Source organism: Drosophila bipectinata, chromosome 4, assembly GCF_030179905.1.
Source record: "Drosophila bipectinata strain 14024-0381.07 chromosome 4, DbipHiC1v2, whole genome shotgun sequence".
Taxonomy (NCBI): domain Eukaryota; kingdom Metazoa; phylum Arthropoda; class Insecta; order Diptera; family Drosophilidae; genus Drosophila; species Drosophila bipectinata.
The window spans coordinates 11,965,269-11,981,237 of record NC_091740.1 but is presented as its reverse complement, the minus strand read 5'-3'; the positions used below and the strand labels follow the sequence as shown (position 1 = coordinate 11,981,237).

General features: G+C 37.7%; 2 protein-coding genes across 3 annotated transcripts in view; both read left to right on the top strand.

Moving 5' to 3' along the window:
• LOC122322090 (fibulin-1) overlaps nt 1–9,631 on the top strand; it is a 608,226-nt gene extending 598,595 nt beyond the window's left edge. For both annotated transcript variants that reach the window (XM_070282405.1, XM_043213493.2), the window contains one exon: nt 9,405–9,631. In XM_070282405.1, the coding sequence (XP_070138506.1) occupies nt 9,405–9,567 (163 nt within the window). In that variant the 3' untranslated portion in view covers nt 9,568–9,631. The remainder of the gene's footprint in view (nt 1–9,404) is intronic.
• Nucleotides 9,632–14,142: 4,511 nt separating this feature from the next.
• LOC138926911 (uncharacterized) lies at nt 14,143–15,480 on the top strand. Its single transcript, XM_070282522.1, has 3 exons — nt 14,143–14,284; nt 14,513–14,695; nt 14,900–15,480. Exons 1-3 carry the CDS (start codon nt 14,143–14,145, stop codon nt 15,478–15,480), a joined length of 906 nt encoding a protein of 301 aa, XP_070138623.1.
• Nucleotides 15,481–15,969: the final 489 nt, after the last annotated feature.

Sequence of the window (15,969 nt, the reverse complement as noted above, 5' to 3'; positions counted from 1 at the left end):
GGGAGTCACAGACAATACATTTAATGGCAGAAGCCAACCGTTCAGATGGAACCGAACTTCCAGGCGTGATAAGAAAACTTAAAGCAACCTTCGCTAGCATCGGCATCGTTGAAATTTGTGAGTACCAGAATTCCAACGGATTTGTCTCCCAACTACAAAATGGCATACTCAAGTAAACCTGCATTTCCTTTCTTTCGCAACAAATATCGGAGAACACCAACTCAAAAATATTATTATCGACTATTTTTGCCCAAAAAATATCACGATAATAATATTTTTTTAAGAGAAAATATATCGATATATCGATATTTTGATATATTTCCGACATCCCTACTACATATGGAATCGGAATACCAGAACGAGTCAAATCTCGAAAGATGGCGTTGACGTGTCTTTGAAACACACCTGGAGAATTCGTGAGACCAAATGGGACTTTAAGAAACTGGTACTGGCCATTGTGCGTTACGAAGGATGTAAACTTGCGGCTGTCCTTCTCAACGTTTACGTGGAAAAATCCGTTTTTTAGATCCAGTGTACTAAATATGTGTGCATTTTAAAGACGATCCAATTGGTCCTCAATCAGGGGCCTGGGAAATAAAACTCGTACTATTACCTTATTTATTCTCCTGTAATCGATGCATAGACGTGCTGAATTATCACGTTTCTTCACGAGAACGACTGGACTGCTGTACTCGGACTCAGAATGTTCAATGATACCGTCTTTTAGCCACTGTTCAACTTGATCATCAATGACACATCGCTCGGAAAATGCGAATCGACGAGGACGCGAGTGCACAGGAGTGTCATCCTTCAAAACGATACGTATAACAACGTTGGTTGACTTCGTATTCACAGGCTTATAGTTTTTAATTAAGTCGTTTACTTCGCGTTGTGCTTCGAAACTTGCTTCTTTGTCAATGTTAATGTTCACGTTTTCATCATTATCAACATTGATTTTCATTAACGCCCCTATTTCCACATCCAAGTCCTAGTTGTCCTTGTACACAACATTGTTACACAATTCTGCCCCTAACACAACTTCAACGTCCAAAAAATTAGATGAAACTACAAGAAAGTTTTCTCGAAAGACTTGCCCGTCCACTTCGAACTCTTCTTCAAATGAACCGAACGGTTTTCATCTGTTTTGATTTCCGAACCCGACGAGAACAATGTTTACGGCATTCAGCATTGGCTTATTTAAACTCACGTAGACTGTTTCACTCATAATGTTGTATTTGCTGCCAGTGTCAATCAGGGCCGTATACTTATTAAGCTGCATACGAGTCTCCTTACACATCGATAATTTTTCCTCAGAAACTTTACGCATATTGATCAGATTTGCTACCGGTTCGATTTTGCCAACGGTGCATTCTTTTGAAATATGCCCATAATTGTTGCAATTAAAACACTTTCGGCCGTTACTTCGATTAGCGCACTGAGCGGATGTATGCCCTAAAGCACCGCAGTTAAAACAGTTTACTTTTTTTGGACCGGACACGTCTTTATGGCCACTACTGTCTTTCGCGTTTAAATATTTAAACTTCTCGTCCTGACTTATGGCCATAAAGACGTGTCCGGTCCAAAAAAAGTAAACTGTTTTAACTGCGGTGCTTTAGGGCATACATCCGCTCAGTGCGCTAATCGAAGTAACGGCCGAAAGGGTTTTAATTGCAACAATTATGGGCATATTTCAAAAGAATTTTCCGGATTTTTGGCGAATTTTTGCATAGCACTTCAACTTAACGCTTAGATCGTTTATGCCATCGATCACATATTGCATAAGCGCACTGCTGTCTACGCTTCCACCAGAAGCAATCTCTTTCATTTTAAGAAGATATTCTTGCACGCTTTCACTGTTTTTAATTTTTCTCTCAGACAGCATTTTATGTATTTGTGCACCATTCACTTCCGCTTTAAGCTCGTTGATCAGAGCATTTTTTAACATTTGCCAGCTTCTTATACCACGTTCACTCATTATAAACATTTTGGCAAGACATTTGAGTGACCGTTTCGCGAAAATAAACTTTTGAAGATCATCCCAGTACATAATTGAAGCCATGTCCTCATAATCATGCACCCACACTTCCACTGCAAGCGTGTCGTCACCGCTAAAGGGTCTAATTGAGTCCTCAATATCCCGGAAATTCACCGAAAATCGTGGCGAAACCGCTCCAAAACTTTTCACTGAGCTCACATCATTGTTTTCGGATGTGACTGTAGAGACCTTGGCATTGGCTCTCTTCTTCTTCTGTTTTTGTGTGTTGCTTCCTACAGAGCGAAATTCTTCCTCTTCGTCGCTCGAGTTCAAAGCCTTGTTTTCAGCTCTCTCTTGCTCTCTGGCTCTAGTGATCACACGGTTCGGTATACCACTCTCATCGTTTTCCTCTTCGTCCTCATATTCATCATCTTCGTCATCTTCGTCGTTCTCTTTACCGGCGTCCGGCAGTAAGTTTCCCGCTTGCAAATTTCGAAAAATATAGACCATTAGGTCATCTTTGTCATGCTGCAATCCCAATATGTTGCAAATTACAGCCAAATCGTTGTTGGACAAATTCTCAGCAACATATGAAACTTTTTATCCAAACTCTTCATCATCTTTGGCAAAGTCAAATCCCTGAAAATTTCGCAGTCGTTTTCTATTATGCCGATCACCGTTGTTTTCATACACAAACATGTGTAAAAGATCCACATTTTTCTTCTACTCCGTTTTCAATGCCCGCAGCACGGAATCAAAATCACCGAGTTGAGACATTTTTGCAGACTAGGTATAGTCAAGCTTTTTGTATTGTGAAAATCAATTCCCGTTTTAACACGGTGTTTCACGTCGTTCTTACGCAAGTGTTCGTCGTTCTTTTTCACGTTTTCTCCACCCGTTGTTTACATACACTCATGCGTCGTTGTAAATGTATGCGTGTAGATCAGAGTTGTGTGTGTGGCGTCGTCGTCGTTTTTAATTTCACAATACAGCGTTTCAGCACTTTTCTTTAGTTTTTCGTCGTTTTAAGTTAATATGTTCATCGTTTTATTAACTTCACTTTATCACGTAGGTTGAGCCCCCATATTTGTAGGATTGGTGTTTTCCTTGTAAAATGAGAAAGTCTCACTAGTTTTATTTTAATGTTTTATTGTAATGTTTAATTGATTATAGATTGAAATTTATAGAATATAAAGTAAGTTACACGTTTTTAATTGGTTTTAATCGCGCCTTTTTCGTCTTTGTTTAATTGTTCTGCTGCTCGTCGTAATCTCGCGTCTCTCGTCGTCTTTTTCTCGTTCAGAACTCTCCCCAATCTGCTCTCCACGATAGGGATGGGATAGGTGGAAACAGCGAATTTACAGAATACATAGAAGACATTAAATTAGGAATGAAATTTACAAGATTAGGCATATTCAACCTAAAGCTCCTAAAACATGACCCGCTCAAACATATTAATTCAGAAAAATTGTTAAATATCAAAACATCTACTTGGTTACAAGTTAATACTAACGAAATATTGATAATTTCTCATATTCCTCGTACTTTTATTAAAACCCCCATTTATAAAATCTTACAGTATCCGGATCAGAATCAGAATATAATAACCGAAACATTGCATGATAAATATTACATACAAAATCAGCAAGTCTTTAAAGTAAAAACAAAAGAAATAGTAAATAATAAATATATAGTAGGTCTCTTAAGACAAACAAATACAAAATGTAGATATACAAAAATGTACAAAAACTTCGAATTAAATTATATTTAATTATTTTAACCCAACCCAACATTATAATAACATGGAATTTGCCAAAAACTTTGTTAAATCAGAATTGTATAAATAAAGATCTAATAGCAGAAGGAAACATTTTAATAAAAGCATTCAACTGTTCTATACAAATAGAAGATGTAATAGGAACAAATACTATGCTTGATTACACCCGAACTAATTATGTAAACAACAAAATAACTTAACTCGAACCCTTATCCTATATCATAGCCAAAGAAATATTTCAAAACCATTCAAAACAATTGGGTTGTAAAACAACCCAAACAATTTTATTAATAATACTAGCAATAATAATTATTATTATAATCATATATTTGATTTATAAATTTAAGAACATCCCAAAAAGGGTAATAATTAATTATAAAAAAAAAAGGTTATTAGTCCCGAAGAAGAAACTAAAAGTTCAGTAAATAAAGAACATGACCTACAGTTATACCCCAAACTAACCGCCTGAGGACAGGGTAAATTCTTAGGGATGGGGAAGTAACATATCAACAAAATTTCTTTAAGTGTATTTCAGTAAATTTTGTAAACCAAAGCTGAAGCCTTTTGTATTGAAATTCGTAACCCAGTTGCAAATAGCCTCATTCCAATTTTTGAAAAAACATCAACATTTAATTATTCCAATTCGGCTGAAAACAGCCTCATTTCAGATTTCCAATTTCTAAGGTTCACTTCGGATTGAAAAGCAAAACCATATTTGGGTTAAAAGAAATTCCGACTCAAATCTTTTTCACTCCTTTTAAGTGAATTAAAACTAAACAGCTCAAACCATTCTTAAATGGGAGCCCACATCACAGGAAATTCACATTTTCTTGTCACCTCGATTAAATGAGACCCAAAGCCTTCCATGTCAACTGACACCTCAAGTAAAAGGTTCCGACTCAATCTATTCTCTTCAGAAAACAAAGCATCTCAGAGAGAAAAGCTTCTTTCGAGCTTTGATCTGCAAGGGTAGCTATAAAAAGGTCCTAGAGCCCCAAAGATAAGTTAGTTCTGAAATTCTAACATCCTAAGCAGTTGTTCTGAAATTCTAAGCAGTTTTAAAAAATCAGACTGTATCAAAATCGGAACTCAAATAAAAATATATCTTTTCAAACTATTTTGGAGAAAATATTTAATTATATATACATATATATATTTATTTTTTAGTGAGCTTGACTTTAGGGTAGAGTAGAGGAAGCTGATTAAGTATTTAGATTTTACGTTAGTCTTGTTGGTGTAAAAGGATTCGCTGTCGCTGTGGTCTGTTTGTTTTTATTACTATTTTTGGCATTTTGTTTGGGGGGTTTGAAGCTGGCGCCTAGGGTGTTTCACTTATCTTTGGGAAATATCTTATTTTTAGGTCTCCCGTGAGTTCTGATGCCTGAGGTGTAATCTTTGATGTAGAGGGGAAAGTGTAGTCTGTGTCCATTTCTTCTGGAAACGTGATTGTCTTTGGGGTGTTGCTGTCTCGGGGTGCAGGTGTGGTGTGTGAATTTTGATGTTGCAGTATTGTTTTGGTTGGGTTTAATTTTTGTTGTTGGATGTTTGTGTGTTTCGCGTTTGAACAGTTTGAACATGATTCTGTACTTTTGCATATGGTTGCTGGGTGTCCGAATCTGGTGTCCGATGCATAGAAGAATTGGAGGCATTTTTTGCATCAAAGTGGTATTGGTATACACGTATAATCGTAAGCAATTCTTATTGTATCTGGAAGCTTGGTGGTTTCGAATGAAATTATGACTAGGCCCGTTTCTACCAATGTTTTGTCCGCAAGGTTGGTGTTCTTTTTTTTTTTCATTATTTTCCTGACTTCGGTAACTTTTTGTGATTTTAGTTCTTGCAGGATTGTGGCTTCGTCGATGTATAGTATCGCTTGTTGCAATAAATTCACCTTTTGAGAAGTTCAATGTCTGGGGTTCGGTGGCTGTTACTTCCATGTCTGCAATTTTGGTTAGTTTTAAGAGTTTCAATTTTGTCAAAATTTAGTCAATTTATTCAAAATTGATCCGTCCTGAGTTTTTTCATTGATTCGATTTCTCCATCGCATGCATAATCGACTTTTTTTTTGATGACGAATATTGATGTTTTTTCGAGCGAGTTGTTGTCTTTTGCCTAGTTTGGTGGTTCATCCATGGTTGTGTGTTTTTTGTTGGTTTAGTTTTTTGTTTTTTTATGTTCTGGATATTTTTTTTCAAGTTTTTGCTGATTAGTTTTAAAGACGCTTCGCTGATCGCGGCTTAAGGGGACCCCCCACCCCCCATTCTCGGTTTTAAAAAATCGATTTTTTTTTTTAATTTAATTCGAATTTATAACTATTCAAGAATGTTCCCTGAAAATTTTAAGTAAAAATTTCAAAAACTCTTGAAGATATAGCCGATTTATGGTGAAAGCCTCAGGCGACGGCGAGAGCCGTCTCAAAACTTTAAACGCGTTTTTCTCAAAACAGTGTTTTTACACTGTTTAAAAAAAAATCCAATCGGTTTTTATTTTAACAATTTAACACGTTAACAATTTTAACAATTTTAACAATTTTAACAATTTTAACAATTTTAACAATTTTAACAATTTTAACAATTTTAACAATTTTAACAATTTTAACAATTTTAACAATTTTAACAATTTTAACAATTTTAACAATTTTAACAATTTTAACAATTTTAACAATTTTAACAATTTTAACAATTTTAACAATTTTAACAATTTTAACAATTTTAACACATTATTCTATACATATATAGCTCTCGTATGAACTAGGATAAATCAAATCGGTGAAGATCTTCTTTACTTTTCAACTTGATTTGTGGCTGAAAAAAATGGAAATTTTCAAAAAAAAATTTCAAAGGTCCGCCATTTTGCTAATTTTTGAGCGAAGTTAATAACCGTAGTTCATACCAGAGCCGAACATGTACTTTTTCTAATCCCGTTGGAATTTTTGGATTCAGATGTTCCAGTGAGCGGAAATCACATGCGCCGCCGAAAAGAAGGGCTTTTCTTTGATCACAAAAAAACAACAACAAAACAAAAAAAAAATTCTGTGAAATGATTTTCTCCCTTTTTGTGTCTTAATATATGTAAGCACAGTTACAACCCTAAAAAATAATTTATGTTCATTTGCCAGCCCATTGAAAATCGTCACAATTTAAAATCGATAATGGGGGGGGTCCCCTTAATATTGCCGTAACAAGACTTGTCTATTCAGAGTTTGAAGTGGCACTGTTGTTTGTTATATAGTACGTCAAACGGTTTTTGGTTCGTTGTAGAATGAATACTCTTATTAAATTCTTGAGCGGCTCTTACTACTATTTCGGAAGAGCCGGTTAAATTAAATTCTTCTTTAAATTTAAAATTAAAAATTTTTGGCCACGCTCATTTTAATTTTGGCATGAGGGGGTTAATGCATCGAGCTAATTCTGTTAATGTAGAATGTGTCCTTTCAATTTGTCCGTTTGAGGTACTGTGCCTCGGGTCTGCGTAATGTAAAGCTAAGCCGAACCTTTGTGCAAAAGATTTAAATTGGGCCGAGGTAAAGCTCTGTTCATTATCGTGCATTATTACTGTGGCTTATGGAAATTGTTGAAGAATTTTCATTTCCTTGTTTTGGATATTTAATTTAATTTAGACTTCTATTACTACTAGAGTAAGCATCAAAACATGTTATGAAAGTGGGAATTTACGCGTTGTGTACCAATGTGTAAATTTTCATCCTTTTTATTTGGGATTGAAGCTTCTCCAATTGGAATTTTAATTTGGTGTCTGTTATATTGTATTAGTTTTCATTGAAAATTTTACAACTTTGCAAGTAAAAAAGTTTGGCCAATAAAACAACCAACTGATTTGTTTATAATTTTCGTCAAGTTCCCTTCGTGCACTACAATGTGTTACTTCGATTAAAAGTGCTCTGTCTTCAAAATTTTTAACATTTTTCACAAAAGTTCTTTTATATAAAATAAAAAAAAAAATATAAAAATAATATAAGCAAAATGCAAATGTAAAAAAAATTTACTCATAAATTACACAGTGCGACAAAAAAATAAAAATTGAAGGAACTTTTGAAGAGACCTAGTAGGAATTGTTCATTAGGTCGAGTATAAAACCGTGTTTGAAATTTTTCTAAACCGGCGTCAAAGGCTGAAAAACACGTCAAAAATTCAAAAATATCAGTTTCTTGCATAAAAATTTTATCCTTTTTGTTGAAATAAGTTAGAGACCTATTTTTTGTTCAAAAGCTACAACATTTAACTATCAAAAATCGTCTACAATTTTAAAATCGGTTTAAAATTACGCGCTTAGAAATTTTTAGGAGCAAAAAAGTCCCGAAAAACCGTTTTTTCTAAATAAATCAAGATTTTGAGGGTGTTAGAAAAATTTCAAACACGGTTTTATACTATACTCAACCCTCTGCAGGGGTATAAAAATGACAAAATAATTTTAATTTTTTAAATAACAAGAAAGGAAAGCTAACTTCGGGCGGAGCAGAAGTTTATATACCCTTGCAGCTAAAACCGGATATATATCGCAAACATCGGATATAGTTGGCCGATCCTTATGAGAATATGATAATATAACCCAATTTATTATAATACAAAAACCAAACCTAAAAATGTCCCAAACTTCTATCTTCAAAAACACAAAAGTTGGGTCATATCCGATCGTTCAGTTATATGGCAGCTATAGGATATAGTCGGCCGATCCTTATGAAATTTGGTAGGTTTGATCAACTGGCCAAAAATATAATCTGTATTAAGTTTCAGCTTTCTATCTTCAAAAACACGAAAGTTGGGTCATTTCCGATCGTTCAGTTATATGGCAGCTATAGGATATAGTTGACCGATCCTTATAATATTTGGCACGTCGTATTATTTTGCCAAAAATGGCTCTTGTGTCAAATTTGAACTCTCTAACTTTAAAAACACCATAGTTATACCATTTCCGATCAATCAGTTATATGGCAGCTATAAGATATAGTCGGCCGATCCGGGCCGTTCCGACTTATATACTGCGTGCAAAGAAAAATAGGGTGTGTGCAAAGTTTCAAGACGATAGCTTCAAAACTGAGAGACTAGTTCGCGTAGAAACGGACAGACAGACAGACGGACAGACAGACGGACAGACAGACGGACAGACAGACGGACAGACGGACATGCTCATATCAACTCAGGAGGTGATCCTGATCAAAAATATATATACTTTATAGGGTCGGAGATGTCTCCTTCACTGCGTTGCACACTTTTGGACAAAATTATAATACCCTCTGCAAGAGTATAAAAATCGCGAAATAACATCTCAAATAACCAGTTAGCTTCGGGCAAATACGAAGTTGATATACCTTTGCATTTGAGATCGGATATACATTGCAATAATTGGTTATAGTTGGCCAATCCGTTTAAGAATTTCATTGTAATTAATTCTAAAATTGTAAATACGAAAAAACTTTTAGCTTCTATCTTAAAAAATCCCAAAGCTTGGTAATGTTATTTTTGGGTTGGGTCAAGCATTTTTTTTTTATCGGCTTCCATTTTGTCGTTCTAATTCTAATAGAATCTATGCCATTTGACCTACACTTTGTTTAAGAATGGTGCAATAAATAAATATAAGAAAACAGGTCTCAAACAGTTCAAAAATTATTTTTTAAATATTTTTTTTATTTAACAGAATAATAAAAAATAACAACCAAGCTAATCTTATGCTAAAAAAAAGCCTGGAGGGACCCCAAGATATCGAAATCGAGTTGTGTATGACAGTGTTTACCAACGGAATGCCCCGAGGAAAGAGTATTGCAAAGTTGTTTCTATTTGTGTCGCAACACCAATTTTAAGTGCGAAATTTATTTTAATTAAGCGTAATTGCTATTGAACCAATAAAGTTGCTTGAAACATTTATTTTATTTATTGTGGATTTTAGATTTACTTTTCGCACATTTTAAATTTGTGATTTTTTTTAGATTTTAGATAATTGGACACATAAAACAAAGTAAGTAAGAATACAGTTTATAACCGATCCCATGAAGTCTAACATAACATGCATTAGTGGTACACTTTTTGCAAAAGGGTCATGTAACATATCAGCGTGCAATGCGTTTCTAAGTACTTTTAAATAGTATTAAGGTTAACTTACAATAATGTAAGTTTCTTAAGACAGTTTTATTTTGAATAAAGTCAGTATGGAACAAGAAAGGAAAGCTAACTTCGGGCGGAGCCGAAGTTGATATACCCTTGCAGTTAAAACCGGAATATAGAATAGAATCTGTACCAAGTTCCAGCTTTCTATCTTCAAAAACACGAACGTTGGGTCATTTCCGATCGTTCAGTTATATGGCAGCTATAGGATATAGTCGGCCGATCCTTATGAAATTTGATAGGTTGGATCAACTGACCAAAAATAGAATCTGTATTAAATTCCAGCTTTCTATCTTCAAAAACACGAAAGTTGGGTCATTTCCGATCGTTCAGTTATATGGCAGCTATAGGATATAGTTGACCGATCCTTATAATATTTGGCACGTCGTATTATTTTGCCAAAAATGGCTCTTGTGTCAAATTTGAACTCTCTAACTTTAAAAACACCATAGTTATACCATTTCCGATCAATCAGTTATATGGCAGCTATAAGATATAGTCGGCCGATCCGGGCCGTTCCGACTTATATACTGCGTGCAAAGAAAAATAGGGTGTGTGCAAAGTTTCAAGACGATAGCTTCAAAACTGAGAGACTAGTTCGCGTAGAAACGGACAGACAGACAGACGGACAGACAGACGGACAGACAGACGGACAGACAGACGGACAGACGGACATGCTCATATCAACTCAGGAGGTGATCCTGATCAAAAATATATATACTTTATAGGGTCGGAGATGTCTCCTTCACTGCGTTGCACACTTTTGGACAAAATTATAATACCCTCTGCAAGAGTATAAAAATCGCGAAATAACATCACAAATAACCAGTTAGCTTCGGGCAAATACGAAGTTGATATACCTTTGCATTTGAGATCGGATATACATTGCAATAATTGGTTATAGTTGGCCAATCCGTTTAAGAATTTCATTGTAATTAATTCTAAAATTGTAAATACGAAAAAACTTTTAGCTTCTATCTTAAAAAATCCCAAAGCTTGGTAATGTTATTGTTGGGTTGGGTCAAGCATTTTTTTTTTATCGGCTTCCATTTTGTCGTTCTAATTCTAATAGAATCTATGCCATTTGACCTACACTTTGTTTAAGAATGGTGCAATAAATAAATATAAGAAAACAGGTCTCAAACAGTTCAAAAATTATTTTTTAAATATTTTTTTTATTTAACAGAATAATAAAAAATAACAACCAAGCTAATCTTATGCTAAAAAAAAGCCTGGAGGGACCCCAAGATATCGAAATCGAGTTGTGTATGACAGTGTTTACCAACGGAATGCCCCGAGGAAAGAGTATTGCAAAGTTGTTTCTATTTGTGTCGCAACACCAATTTTAAGTGCGAAATTTATTTTAATTAAGCGTAATTGCTATTGAACCAATAAAGTTGCTTGAAACATTTATTTTATTTATTGTGGATTTTAGATTTACTTTTCGCACATTTTAAATTTGTGATTTTTTTTAGATTTTAGATAATTGGACACATAAAACAAAGTAAGTAAGAATACAGTTTATAACCGATCCCATGAAGTCTAACATAACATTCATTAGTGGTACACTTTTTGCAAAAGGGTCATGTAACATATCAGCGTGCAATGCGTTTCTAAGTACTTTTAAATAGTATTAAGGTTAACTTACAATAATGTAAGTTTCTTAAGACAGTTTTATTTTGAATAAAGTCAGTATGGAACAAGAAAGGAAAGCTAACTTCGGGCGGAGCCGAAGTTGATATACCCTTGCAGTTAAAACCGGAATATAGAATAGAATCTGTACCAAGTTCCAGCTTTCTATCTTCAAAAACACGAACGTTGGGTCATTTCCGATCGTTCAGTTATATGGCATCTATAGGATATAGTCGGCCGATCCTTATGAAATTTGATAGGTTGGATCAACTGACCAAAAATAGAATCTGTATTAAATTCCAGCTTTCTATCTTAAAAAACACGAAAGTTGGGTCATTTCCGATCGTTCAGTTATATGGCAGCTATAGGATATAGTCGACCGATCCTTATAATATTTAGCACGTCGTATTATTTTGCCAAAAATGGCTCTTGTGTCAAATTTGAACTCTCTAACTCTAAAAACATTAAAGTTATACCATTTCCGATCAATCAGTTATATGGCAGCTATAAGATATAGTCGGCCGATCCGGGCCGTTCCGACTTATATACTGCGTGCAAAGAAAAATAGGGTGTGTGCAAAGTTTCAAGACGATAGCTTCAAAACTGAGAGACTAGTTCGCGTAGAAACAGACAGACGGACAGACAGACGGACAGACAGACGGACAGACGGACAGACGGACATGCTCATATCAACTCAGGAGGTGATCCTGATCAAGAATATATATACTTTATAGGGTCGGAGATGTCTCCTTCACTGCGTTGCACACTTTTGAGCAAAATTATAATACCCTCTGCAAGGGTATAAAAAGAACTCATTAAAGTAACATTATTTTCATTGGAGCTCCTTTGCATTACTCGAGGTGGCTATTGGCCATGTGGTAAGTACTTACCACAACGCTTACTAGGTGAGCGGTCGTTTCGCTTATTCTATGTTATGCAAACATCGGTCCGCCTGGAAAAAACATTTTTTTTTTTTAGTTTTTAGAAAAGCATTAGTGAATTTGTGCATTTGTTTTTGTTATGTTTCGGAAAGAGCAAAAACACGAAAATGGAAAAACACAATTTTGGATTACGTTTCCTGTCGCTGGTAATGGTAACATATTAAGAAGGCACTGTTTATGAATTTAAAAAAAAATTATATTGCAAAAATTGTTAGTTTTTATTTTTCTTTGCGCCCATTCGCAATGGTCAACGTTGCTGTATGTGTCTGTTTGCGTATTTTTTGGTAGCTGTGCAGTTGAGAACAAGAACTTAAAATGGTGAGTAAATTGAAATAAGATAATAAATATTGAAAAAAAAAACACGATTCAATTTTTTTTTTTAAGGACAGATACAATAATAAACATAATCTCCATTGCAATGGGGGAATACGTAAGAATCAAATTTGAATATTCCGTGATTTTTGGACTATAATATTGACGGTGGTCAAGGGAAAACGGCCTATAAATCAGGATCACTTCCTGAGTTCTCATGAGCATGTCCGTCTGTCCGTCTGTATGTCTGTCTGTTTCTACGCGAACTAGTCTCTCAGTTTTAAAGCTATCGACTTGACACTATCTTGAAGCTATCGAGAAGCTCTGACTCTAATATGCGAACTCTGGGGGACCGGCCGACCTCCCATTTTTATCCATCGTGACAAGCGGGCTATGTCATAATGGACGAACTCCTTCCCGCCTACTCGTGAGACCAAAACATGAATATTAAAAACCTAAGCGGAGAAGGGAACTTCCTAAAAAAGCCCGGAAATGGGGTCAGTGACCCGTCAAACTCCAAGGCCCTCAAAAGCCAAGGACTTCCTAAGATGGAGAAGCCCCTACAGGTTGCCAAGGCTTCTTCTTCCAAAGCGTGGCTAGCTATGGGACCACCGAACGGCGTGGAGAGGAAGACCCCAGGGTCAACCTCTAAACCAACCAGCAAGGTCCGGGAGCGTCTCACTCGACCCAGCGAAAGTGCTCTTATATAGGTAGGAGAAGAGCAGCCTTCATTTTAATGAGGGCGGACCCATCGGCCAAAGCCAACCCGGACTAAGCCGAGATTATTGAGTGGGCAAGGCAGATCCTGCCCGATTTTAAACCGGAAAAGGTGGGTGTGAGGCTAGATTAGAAAAAACGTGCTGGGTCAGATCCTGCCAAGGAATTCGCGCAAAGCGTGAAAAGGCAGAGGTCCACGGAGGGAGAAGCCCCCAGGACCACCACCAGAATGCGAAGTCGCAGGATGACCTACAAGCGAATGGTGGCATCGCTTGGAGAGGTCTACCCTGGAGCTAAGCTGGTGGCGGTTGACTGGGAGGAGATCCTAAGAAAACCGAGGGCGCGAGTGTGGCTCACAGAAAATCCAGCCGACCCTAAGACCATTTTAACTACATATGCTTAGGATGCAATCCGACGCTTCTAACAGCGGTCTGGAGAGTCGCCAAGGTCGAGAAGGCGGTGGGACTGCGGAGGCAGGTCGTCCTCACCCTCAAAGAGGAGACCATAAAATCCCTGGAAAGGTCTGAGCACCGGTAAAAGTACGGATTTGAACATGTGACGGTCCGTATTCACAAATCCGATCCGAAGAGCAAACCAGGAGGTATCGGGCTGGAGGCAGATGCGTAAGGGCCAGACTTGGAGGAGCCGACCGAAGAGGGGCACCCGGAAGGAATGTCGGATGAAGAGGAGGACATCTTGGAAGGGTACACCTCGGAGGAGAGCGACTTGGCAAGGGCACTTAGTGGAATCGGAATCGAGGAGGACTCTCTGCTGAGCTCCGAGACGGAGGCAGAAGTTACTGTGGTGGAGAATTGTAAGAATGCCCCTGACAATCTTGCAGATAAACATCCATCACAGTAAAGCGGCGTCTGCTGCCCTCCTACTCCACCTCGCCGAGAGTGGAGATGATGTGGCCCTCATCCAGGAACCCTGAATTCTTGGGGGCAGGATTATTGGGTTGGAGGCGTCGGAGTATAGGCTCTAAAAAGCCGATACAACAGGTTAACAAGAACCTTAACCTCTGTTTGCTTCCCAATTTCAGTAATGAAGCGAGGTCCTCTAAGGGTGTCTTCGGTGTATTTTAGCCACGACCAGGCCCTCCCACCTCACCCGCTACTCAAACAGCTGGTAGAAGACAGCAGGAAGCATAAGATCGACCTGATCATAGGTTGCGATGCCAACGCCCATCATCATCAGTGGGGAAGCACTGACACGAGCAAGAGGGGTGAGTAAATCTTGAATTTTGTTCGTAGGCTGCAATCTTCTGGTGGATAACAGGGGTACAGAACCCACTTTTATAGTCAAGTACAGAAGGGAAGTTTACTCTGACTCCCTAGCAGACAAGATTGTTAGATGGGGAGTCCTAGAGAAACTCTCTTTCTTGGACCATCGAACTTTAATCGACTAATGGTACGCAACCGGAGAAAAGCAAACTGGGAGCTATACAGGAAAAAACTAGAAAGTTCCTTGGGGAAACCTCCAACAAGGGACGTTGACAGTAGGGAAGTCCTGGATGCCATGGTGGACACGCTTACGGCAGCGTGCGCCAGGGCATTCAATAAAGCTTGTCCCAAAAGCAGATCGGGGAATAACAAGTCAAAGAAACCATCATGGTGGTCGCAAACACTTGCGCCCTTTAAGACCAAGGCCCGCAAGGCCTTTAATTTTGCCAGCAAGATAAACTCGGAGACAGCCTGGGAGACGTATAAAGCGAACCTTAGGCAATACAACAAAGAACTTGGTAAGGCAAAAAGGAATTCCTGGACCAAGTTCTGCACGAACATTCAGCAAACATCAGAGGCCTTCCGACTCCGGAAGGTCCTCGCAACAACTGCACCAAACGTAGGATACATTAAAACCTCGAAAGGTAAATGGACAAGGTCCAGCAAAGAAATCCTAGAGGCTCTCACTGAGGCACATTTGCCGGGATGCTCTCTAGAAGAAACAACCCTGGAAACGCGGAGACAGGGGACAGCTCCTCCCTCCGTAACCAACTCGAATACCTATTGACTAACAGGTATCTTAGCTGGGCAATAGCATAGCATAGCAATAGCAGATGGCATTGTCCCGACTCAACTAATTAAAGCCGGACCCAATCTGAGGGCTTGTGTCAGGAAAGCTTTCTCAGCAATTTTCAGAATAGGCATCGTACCCGCAATGTGGTTGCGGACGAAGGTCGTATTCATACCCAAGGCGGTTGAGCCGTCACTAGGAAGAGAATCTTTTCATAGATATGTCAGAAGAGGCACTCCGGAATCATACTCTCACCCCTACTGTGGAACGTGGCGGTTAATAGCCTACTGCGATCCCAAGAAGGTGGTGGTTGCAAAGTTATCGCTTATGCGGATGATGTTGCAGTTGCCTTCTCTGAGAAATTTTCCCAGACTCTATGTGACCGCACGACGGACAAACTTAGGGTCCTCTCAATATGGGCAGTTAGGAATGGACTAGGTGTAAGCCCGTCCAAAACCGAGCTCGTCCTCTTCACCAGGAAGTCCA

Bases quoted from the DNA above. Each gene is read 5' to 3' on its own strand.
- LOC138926911 (XM_070282522.1), top strand. From the start codon at position 14,143: ATGTCGGATGAAGAGGAGGACATCTTGGAAGGGTACACCTCGGAGGAG. The intron at 14,285-14,512 runs GTAAGAATGCCC...TCCCAATTTCAG, and splicing joins AGTTACTGTGGTGGAGAATT to TAATGAAGCGAGGTCCTCTA. The intron at 14,696-14,899 runs GTGAGTAAATCT...ACCGGAGAAAAG, and splicing joins CACTGACACGAGCAAGAGGG to CAAACTGGGAGCTATACAGG.